This window comes from Hipposideros armiger, unplaced genomic scaffold (assembly GCF_001890085.2).
Source record: "Hipposideros armiger isolate ML-2016 unplaced genomic scaffold, ASM189008v1 scaffold_129, whole genome shotgun sequence".
NCBI classification, from domain to species: Eukaryota; Metazoa; Chordata; class Mammalia; order Chiroptera; family Hipposideridae; genus Hipposideros; species Hipposideros armiger.
This window is the reverse complement of record NW_017731479.1, coordinates 3,808,181-3,818,044: the sequence shown is the minus strand read 5'-3', so window position 1 is coordinate 3,818,044 and position 9,864 is coordinate 3,808,181. Positions and strand designations below refer to the sequence as shown.

General features: G+C 48.6%; 2 protein-coding genes across 3 annotated transcripts in view; one reads left to right on the top strand and one right to left on the bottom strand.

Moving 5' to 3' along the window:
* Positions 1-3,641, bottom strand: part of SART3 (spliceosome associated factor 3, U4/U6 recycling protein) — a 38,160-nt gene extending 34,519 nt beyond the window's left edge. For both annotated transcript variants that reach the window (XM_019649156.1, XM_019649157.1), the window contains exon 1: positions 3,289-3,641. In XM_019649156.1, the coding sequence (XP_019504701.1) occupies positions 3,289-3,600 (312 nt within the window). In that variant the 5' untranslated portion in view covers positions 3,601-3,641. The remainder of the gene's footprint in view (positions 1-3,288) is intronic.
* Positions 3,642-5,009: 1,368 nt separating this feature from the next.
* Positions 5,010-9,864, top strand: part of ISCU (iron-sulfur cluster assembly enzyme) — a 6,681-nt gene continuing 1,826 nt past the window's right edge. Inside the window, exons 1-4 of the mRNA XM_019649052.1 lie at positions 5,010-5,185; positions 7,084-7,197; positions 8,103-8,213; positions 9,604-9,682. Coding sequence (XP_019504597.1) covers positions 5,072-5,185; positions 7,084-7,197; positions 8,103-8,213; positions 9,604-9,682 — 418 coding nt within the window. The 5' untranslated portion in view covers positions 5,010-5,071. The remainder of the gene's footprint in view (positions 5,186-7,083; positions 7,198-8,102; positions 8,214-9,603; positions 9,683-9,864) is intronic.

Sequence of the window (9,864 nt, the reverse complement as noted above, 5' to 3'; positions counted from 1 at the left end):
GAAGCAATGTCCTCCACAACTAGACTGAAGAACAAAAGGACAGCAACTTGTCTGTTCCCCTCCCCCAATTCCCCAATAAAATCTTAAAAAAAAAAAAAATCTTACAACTTCTAGCAATGTTCTCCTGCTCGTGATTTATAAAACTTGACAAGCTGAACCCATGCCATGATTACGTGATGGGTTGAAAAAGGGCTGGACTCAGTGAAGACACCAGTGTTTTAATCTTCTCCATTGGTTCTTGGTTTCCTCCCTCGCACCAGACAGGAGCTGGAGTCAACCTTTGGCTCTCCAGCGGGTTGTCATAACACACTGATCTTTCACAGTTGACCGTCAAGTGTGTCACACAAGTAACAACAGTTTAAAAAGTTTGTGGAAGAAGTACTTTCCTCAATGAACAACATTCTAGGTTCTTCCTGTCACCCCACCTCTCACATAACTCACCCGGGTCTGAATGTGTTTTCTGAGCATGAAGAGGGGTGGGCGAGTCCTTACTAGTTAGTGAAAAGAATGTCTATGCAAGTGCCCCTCACGTGAGTACATGTAGGTCAGAAGGAAAAGATATAAAAGTCACTGATACAGAGGAACTGGCCCTAAGATGATTTTTGGTCTAAATTTCTGACTTTTAGGCTCAAATAATGAAGATACTATATTTGGGGAGGTGCTCTGAAAGTGTGTATATTAAATGCATAGTGAAATGCACTGAACAGAGACATTCCCACAGAGTTCAATCAGCACTGACAAACGAGTACACATGCTGGTCTTTTCTGGTCTCAGGACATCATTAATCTCAGAGGATGCTTTAAACAAGGAGGCGGCTCAGCCAGAGCACACGGTGACTGCTAACTGATGTCGTAACTCCCTCACAGCGCACACGCTGGACCGGGAATGGTGGTGAAGAAATGACAGAGGCCTGGTGAAAGGACACACTGCTGCAATCACAGGAAAGGAGAATGGGGCAGGCCTTGGCACAGCACCTACTATGTGTCAGACTCTGCCAGGAGCTTTACACACATCGTGTCACTAAAGCTCCACAACAGCTTCTTGAGGGAGGAAATATTGCAACATCGTTTTACCAACTGGGACACCACAGGCTCAGGGAACTGAAATAACGTGTAAGGCACCATGAGGTGCCATGTTCTGTTTCAGAACACAAACAATGGGAAACCTCTGCTTTAGTTACAAGCACAGATGCCACAGGTACTTACTTGTGAGCTTTCATAAAATACACTCAGGGGTGAGAACTGAAATTTGCAAAACTGGCAGCTGAGTTTTTCACAGGCCTATCTGGAAGTCATTCATCATTACGCTCCACCATAAGAGGCGTTACAGCAGGAACTAGAAGCTGTGGGATTAGGATGTGGTGGGAGAGAGGTTTGGAAAAATTGGGCCAATTTCTAGACCCCAGGGCAAAGAGGATAAAGCCAGAGGCTCTTCAATTCACCATCACTTGTCAGATCCCATGCTGTGTGGTCACCTTCTGAGCTCCATCCCAACCTCAGTGACCTGGGACCGGGGGGCAACTGCAAAACAACAGTGCCCAGGAGACCTCCGCTCTGACCCATCCTCCTCTCTAGTAAACTGGGCACCCTCCATTAAGGACTTAATCTCTCTGCTTACAAGCCTCCCCTTTCACTCAAACAGATAATCCTATTTCCCCTACTTCATAGAATAGCAAGATCCAAGTGAGCTCATGGTTCACTGAAAGGCCCAAGGTCAGAAGACTGAAGAACAGGATTCCCTCAGGACAGGGATCCAGCCTGAACCCCATATTACACTGTTTGCTGAATGAATAAAAGACTGACTGGATGTCGGAATACTCACCTATAAAAAGCAGGAATGGTAACCATCTGCCTACCCCCACTGGTTCCTTTCACATTTAGATGTGATGATGAGCAGGATGAGCTATAGACCAAAGGAGGATACTACTCTTGCACGACCTAACACAAATATCACTGCTAATAAAGACATTATAAGGAATCTCACACTCAGCAAGGCTGAGTAAGCTAGGTTAACAACTGCACATCACTAAGCGATTTCGTATCCAGTATAGCATTTGGTCTACGACCTTGAAAAGTTCACATCCCCTCTCTTATGAGTGACTTCGAGCAAGTCATGTCATCATTTGTTCTGAGCCTGTTTCCTGGTCTGTAAAATGAAAATGTGCTGGATGCACTTGCCCCTCCAAACTCACTCCACCCTCCCCTCCTTGCCCTGTGCCCTGCTGTGTGGACCACATACACGGGGTGGCTGGCTCTCTTCCCTCCAGCAGGGTTTGCCCAGCAGAAGGCACCGGCAGAGGTTTGGAGAGAGGAAGAGAGGTGGGTCAGGGTATTTCTTCCCCCACCCCAATCCCTGAGGGGCAACTGGGGCTGCATCCTTTGACCTAAGGTACCCTTTTCCACACAACTGTTCGGGACACCGGCCACTCTCCTCACCTCTACCAAAAGGTACACAGAGCCCTGGGGTACTAAACCTTCACTCCTGGTTTCCCTGTCGACATCTTTATCAACACTGCAGTCGCTCTATTAACCTTTTCTCAAATTATCCTAATATGCATGTGCCCCCATTGCCTGTTGGGACTCTGGATTACACAGGAGTTACAACCTAGAGATCATGTTACTACTAGGTGCCAAGCACCTAGCTAGAATTACATGACAATTAATATGACAATTACATGATGCAGGAATTGTTGCCAATTTACAGACAAGGAAGCCGAGGCTCAGAGAAATGAAGAAATCCGCCCAAGCACACAGTTATGGACCATCACAACGGGGGCCTTAGCCTCCAGACGCTGAAATCTCACCCTTTCCATTTCCATTATCATCCTCAAGGTCAATAGATTTCCTACCACCCCGTGCTTCATCAACGTCCTCATTCCTACAGGAAAAGAATGCTCTCTTACAATTAAGAATCTTATTCCTACTGCCGGACATAGATTAACGGTGTGTGTGTGGGGGGGGGTGTGGAGTCGGTTCCAAGTTCAAAGCCTGACTCGCCACTTGCAGGAAGTATTAATCCTGAACAAGAGAATTCCCCCTCCACGAGGAGCCACAGTTTTTTCCAGTAAAACGGGGCATACACTGCTTCCTCACTGGGTCGTTGCGAGGGTTTAATGGGATAACGCTTGCAAGGCAGCAGACAAGCAGTGAGCGCCCAAATGCTGGGAGCTACGGCGATTAATAGCGGGTTTGCGGCCCCGGCGGCTCTAATGCCACTCAGAACCGGGGAGGCGGGCCGGGGCCTGGGAACCCAAGGGAATGGAGCCCGCTGCCCACCCCGCGGGCGCACCTGCTCCTCCAGCCGCTCGATCTCCAGCTGGTTCTTTTCCTCCTCTTCGTCGTACTCCCACTCGTACTCGCCGGGGGAGCTCTCCGCTGAAGAAGCCATGGCATACTCATCTCCATCGCTCTCACTCACGCCCTCCTCCTGCTGGTCCCACCCTGGCCCCATGGTCTTGTATGTCGCAGCGGCCACAGCCCGCGATAACACCTTCCTTCTCGTCTTAGCCGCCTTAGTCTCATCCTCCTCACCCTCAGCCTTGGGCCCCGCCTTGGGCTCAGTCTCGGGTTCTGTAGCCGATGTTGCGGCCGCCGTCGCCATCTTGCGCTTCCAGTCACTCCCGGGTTTTCACTAGGCCGCCGAAGACCCACTGGAGTAGAAGCTGCCCGCGGCGCGCGCCTGATCAAAACCTAGCTCTCTTCCCACCTAAAGGGACAGCGTGAGCCTCGGATGATGGGCAAACCTCTAAATACACTCAGCTCATGTTTTTTTATATACGTGTACAACTTCTCGTGAGAAAAAGAACTCATTAACACGGCATATGTCCCGTCGCAACTTCGGACAGAAGTTGGGTCTTTGGACAGGAAGTGGAGGCCATTAGAGGAAGTTATAGAGTGAGCGTGATGACTGTAGTGAAGGGTTTGGCGCCATCTTGAGAAGGTCAAAATGATTCTGGGAATAAACGCTTTCCTTACCGCCTAGTCTCTGACCTGGCGCGTGGTTCACGTCTCTCATCAACTGATACTGAAACGCAGAGAAAACGCCAAGCCCTCGGAGATCGATTGCCCCATTCGTGAGAAAAGCCCATTTCCCAACGAGATTCCTCCCCCTTATGTACTGCCTGGTGCCTAGTGGGCGTTAAACACACGTCTGCGTTTTTTCTCTTTTTATGAGATCATATTCTGCAAACCAATACAATATTAATAAATTACATTACTAAGCATTTAATTAGAAACTCTCAATTGCCAGGTATTGTCATATAAATTCTGATTTTACTGTTTATATAGAAATAGATACAGGCATAAACATAGATACATTTCTAAAAATCAAGACATGGTGTTCGTTCCCTTCTCATGATTCCCATTTTTGAGGTAGGGAAGTATTGACGTATTTATTTATTGTTTTTCTCCTTCATTAGCAAGCTTAATGAGGCAGGAAGTATGTCTTTTTCTTTCCGTTGGATCCCCAAAGCCTAGTATGTAGCGCCTTGACACATGGTAGGTACTCAACACATATTTATTCATGACAGGATTGTCCTTGAATTACGTAGTAAAAAGAGAAGATACAGGCTAAGAGAGCTGATGTCATTTGCTTAGGGTCACACAACCAGGAAGGAGCGGGACCGGGATTCTAACTGGCGATTGTCCGAATTCGAATCCCAAATGAATCTCTGAGCAACCTTGGACAAGTTACTAAACCGCTCTGAACCTCAACGTTCTTAGCTGTAAATTAGGGTTAAGAAAGGTGGACTGGTGCTATGCACCGCATTCCGGCGGTGGGCTTTATGAACGCAAACTTGGATCCTGCACTACAGCTTAAGTCTGCTTGGATCCAAACCCAGCTCGAAGAACAATCACTCGTGCGACTTCAGACCTTCCCGCTCCACGCCCCGCCCGCCCCAAAGGGCGTGGTCAAGGCGGGGCCAAATCGCTGACACGTGCACGGAGATGAAGGGCGCAGGCGCGAAGTTGCGGTGACGTAAGGGCGCGCGTCCTCGTAACAGGGAGCCGACTCATAGCAGCGCACCACTCCTTGGTTTCGCGTTTGGCCTGCGCAGGCGCAAACCCGCAAGATGGCGGCGGCTGGAGGTGGCCGTCTTAGGCGGGCGGCGTCGGCTCTGTTGCTCCGGAGCCCCCGCCTGCCGACCCGGGAGCTGTCAGCTCCGGCCCGGCTCTATCACAAGAAGGTAGGGGCGGGCGAGGGGGTGTGCGGACTCCGCACCGATCTGGGGGTTGGGAGTGTGAGGACTACACAAGGAACCCAAGTGTGCCGGCCCCCGACGGAGGCCCAGCCTAGGGAGGAGTGGCCGCGGGATTCAGCCCGGCCTGGGGATCCCCCATTATGGCCCGGGGTAGTGACGGGACCTGGATGGAGGACCCGCCCCCTCGCACGACTCTGCCTCAATTAACTTTCCCTCGCTGCGCAGTGACACTGCGCGTGAAAAAAAAATAACTGCCCGTGGGCCGCGCCGCTGGCTGCGATGTCTGGCATACTAGCCTTTAAACATGCCAGCAGCCCAGGAAGGAGGGTCTTGTTATGACTTGCCAGCCTGACACACGCGCACGCGCGCACACAAACACAAACATACACCCTCCCCCACACCGGGCGGGCTTCGGCTTCAGCCAGGCCACTGCCCTGGCCAAGCGACCTTGGACAAGTCACTGCTCTCCGCTTGTTTCCCCTGGGTTTCCCCATTTGTAAAATAAGTATTTTAGCAGCCCCCTACACGAAATAATGCTTGGGAGTCCTCTGCATGGTGCCGCTGTTGTTATTCTTGTAGGAATTCTTAGCCCCCGAATGGAGTCAGACACGTGACCAACAATCATGATGTTTTTATTTTCGTTTTGTTTTGGGGCAGGGGGTTGGGGATAGGTGCGTAGTTTGCAGCCCTTGCCTTCCGGGGGCGTAAAGTCCTTTAGACCTGAGACTCTCGCACTCGGGACGACTAACTAAAAAATGCAGTAAATCAACATGGGGCAAAAAAAATCCAGATTGGATATTATCTTGTAGGTCCTTGGGCTTGGAGTCAATATCTGCGGTTGGATTGGTGGAGGGAGGGGAATGGAAGATCGGTATACTTAGGGCTAACTGGTAAACAAATCTCAAGCTTATTAAAGACTTCTGTATGCCAGTTTGAATAGATATTTATTCTGCCTGGCTTCAGCACATTTCAAAGGACCTTGCTCCTCCCCCACCCAGGGGTGTGTTTTCTTGACAGTACATTCTGACTGAATTCGGGCAGGCAGCCCTTCCAGCCACCAGGGTGCGCTGCTGCACCAGGGCGATTTCATGACCCTGAAACAGTTATGGAACTGATTGTTTATCATCATCATGGACACGTTCCACAGCATTCATTGTTCCCCTGTAACAGCCTCCTTGAGGGTTCTGGGAAAGCCTTTAATTTATGGACCATAGTTATTTTTTAGACTGTTTTAATAGTAATGATTATCCACTGAGAATGGATTTGATTTGGAAATAATAAAAATGAGCCCAAATCTGGCGACTTTGGTGGGTAAAGGTCAAGTAATTCTATGTGTTTAAAAACCCTATGGAACTAAGACATGATTTTGCTGATTGTTTTTAAAGATTTTTATTGGGGAATTGGGGGAAGGGGAACAGACAAGTTGCTGTCCTTTTGTTCTTCAGTCTAGTTGTGGAGAATGTTGCTTCACGCTGGCTGCTGGCTACACACGGTAGCCCATGGCAACCCACTGCAGCAGGGGCAGCGGCCTATACCGTTGCCCGGACTCACGGCAGCCCAGCTCCAAGTTGAGCTGTTGTTCAGCATCTTAGCTGTAGAGGGCAGTGTCACTGGCCCTCATATGTGGGATCCGAACCGGGGCCCTCTGGCATCCCAAGCCAGTTCTTAACCATCGCGCCACTCGGCCGGCCCGCTGATTTTTTTGAAATCTCTGGATCACAAATGGTTCTCACTGACATGAGTGTAAGGCTTTCTACCCAGGTGAAATTTGGTATTTAGTGATCACCTGCCAAGTTCAGGTAGCTGACTTCAAGGAGCTTACCATCAAGTCAAATCAGTGCCAAAAAAAGTGATCATGATTTCTCTTAACCCTCTCGTTTCAGGTTGTTGATCATTATGAAAATCCTAGAAACGTGGGGTCTCTTGACAAGACATCTAAAAATGTTGGAACTGGATTAGTGGGGGCTCCAGCGTGTGGTGATGTAATGAAGTTACAGGTACAGCTGGTTTTCATCTTTAATGTTAATAACTGGTAATCCCAGTGCTTATGCAGTGCTTCATAGTTTGCAAGCATTTGCACTTATACCATTTCTTCTGGTCAGCATTTTGATTCCTGTGAGATGGGACGAGTCAGTATTATAAATGATTAGAGCAGAGCCTGAATCCTTGCTCTCCTGTTAGTATACTATGCTGATCCTTTCTGATACAGTAAACTGATCTCACTTTTCTACTCACTGAATCAGCTTAAATTCCAATTTCAACTAAGTAAAAACTTTTGTGAATTTTACTGACCAAAGGAAAACCACAGCCACTCAGTTAGCAATCCCCAATGAGATAAGACATGCAATAAATCAAACCTCCCCCAAGTTGGAGACAACAGGAAGGTAGTGACTTGCACTCTGGGTAAAACGTAGCTTTATCCACAATCTGCTTCAACATAGTGGGTGGGCCGTTTGCCAGAGTCTTTATGCATATCTTAGAAAACAGAAACAAGGCAGGAGGGAACCAATAAATGCAATTTGGTGCCCAAGAAAAAAAGCATTAACCAGAGACCTTTAGTGCAGACCCTCCCAGTGTTTTAAGAGGCAGATTGACCCAGCAGCCATGAGCAGAACTTCATGGCCAAAAATCAGGCTAGGGATGCAAAAAAACAAAACCAAAAACTGGAGAGAGAGCATGTTTTTCAGCTGATCTTTACCAACCAGATCTATGTAACTCTATATTAATTGTTCCTATGTTTAACTTTTCACCACTGAATTCTTCAAAACAAAGCAAACTCAGTAATAATGGCCAAAACATAAAGAAGTGTGGAAAGCAAGACCAAAGCTCCTGGGGAGAGCCCTAGTGAGCCTCCAGGAGTGCCAGGTTCTACAGGGCGGCCTAACTCCTGTCTCTTTTCTAGATTCAAGTGGATGACGAGGGGAAGATCGTGGATGCCAGGTTTAAAACATTTGGTTGTGGTTCTGCAATTGCCTCCAGCTCCTTAGCCACCGAATGGGTGAAAGGGAAGACGGTAAGCTTGCTTGCAAATCTAACAGAATTAAATCACATTCTCCACAAAGCTGGCTCTCAGTTAAGGGAAGTGTGTGGTGAGTGGGAGAAAAAAAAGGAACTGATTTTTTTCTAAATATTTTTTAAATGATCCAGATGGCTGGTCGCAGGCCCTCTGAGAGTGATGATAAGATACGTAGGGTGAAACATCTTTTCCATCTTTTTTATCTGTCAAAGCCTCTTTCCCCAGCAGCTGCAGAAGTAGAATGTCCCAAGCCCAGTGAAGAGCTGGACTTTCTAAAACCTAGTCATCATTAAAAGCTCTTAGAAAAGCCAAATTGCACAGTACTCATCTTTGTGGCCCCAGGGGACCAAGTGCAGGGCGCTGAGTCATGGAGAGACATGCTTGGGGAGCTGGCAGCTGTACAACAAAGCAGTGTGCCGTGTGCCACCTGCTTCCTGTGGCTTGGGGCCTTCTGGCCGGCAAGCTTCTCTGGGCCAAGGAAGCACAGACCTGACCACAGCTCTGGCCGGAGGTGGCTCTGGCTGATTAGGATGAACTGTCCATGGGGAAAGGGGAAATGAGGAGACAAAGTACCTGTGCTCCCAGGTCCCAGTCCTTAGGGGACTATGAGTGGTGATCAGAAAATGGGGGAAGAAGGTCTTTCTTTGACCTTGAGATCCTCCCGTCTGAGTTTCCAGCAACAGACTTTAAATCATAATTCAGTGGAGTTAGAGGAATTGGGAAATTGGGGGACAGACGGGGAAATCTGGCTTTCCTAAAGGCAGTGGGACTCGGTTCCACATGGGCAGTGCACTACCTGCTTTATGTTAGGCCCTCGGGCTCTCGACCAAACCCCTGACATCATTTTCAGTCTGGAGGAACTAGCCTCTTTTCGGCAGAGGATGAGCCTAAAGAGAGCTCTCATCCCAAGACCTATCTGTGCCACGGCTGAAGTGGCAGAGTGCCACCAGCCTATCTGACACCTCCCTGATGCCATTCAGCACTTGTAGTTGAAGGGACTTATTCTGAACATTTGATATAAGGACTTCGGAAAAGCTGATAGTCATAAAACCAGCATAGAAAATCACTGTTTTAAAAAAAAAAAGACTCATGTTGCTGACCTCCAGCAGACCCCTGAGAGACTTCTCACGGGTTCTCCTCCCGGCTTATAGAAGTGTCTTTACCAGCCTTGCTTACCCCAGCCAAGCAATGCAGGTGTCTTCATACCTGAGCATCCGGGCTACAGCCTTGACATGCAAGTGGGGGTCCTCAGAGGTCCTCGGCCCTTTGTGTGGGGTTACTAACAGAAACCCTGTTCTGAGGGCCTCTTTGACCTTCCCTTTTTTATTGTCTGCCCCTCAAGACAGAGCATCACTAACACTGCTTCTCTTTCCCGTGTGCCTCTAAGGTGGACGAAGCCTTGACCATCAAAAACACAGATATCGCCAAGGAACTCTGCCTTCCCCCTGTGAAACTGCACTGCTCCAGTAAGTCTCTGCCCTCCAGAATGCCGACGAACCTGGACAGTTGGGAGGAACTTTATAATGGTGTCAACTTGCATTTGTGACAGAGTAGTTATGTGTCCCTTGTGGTCATGGAGTCCATATTTATAACTGTCAGAGGGTTCAAGCCCTATGTTCTCGCAGCCATCTCCAGGAGAGTCCTACAG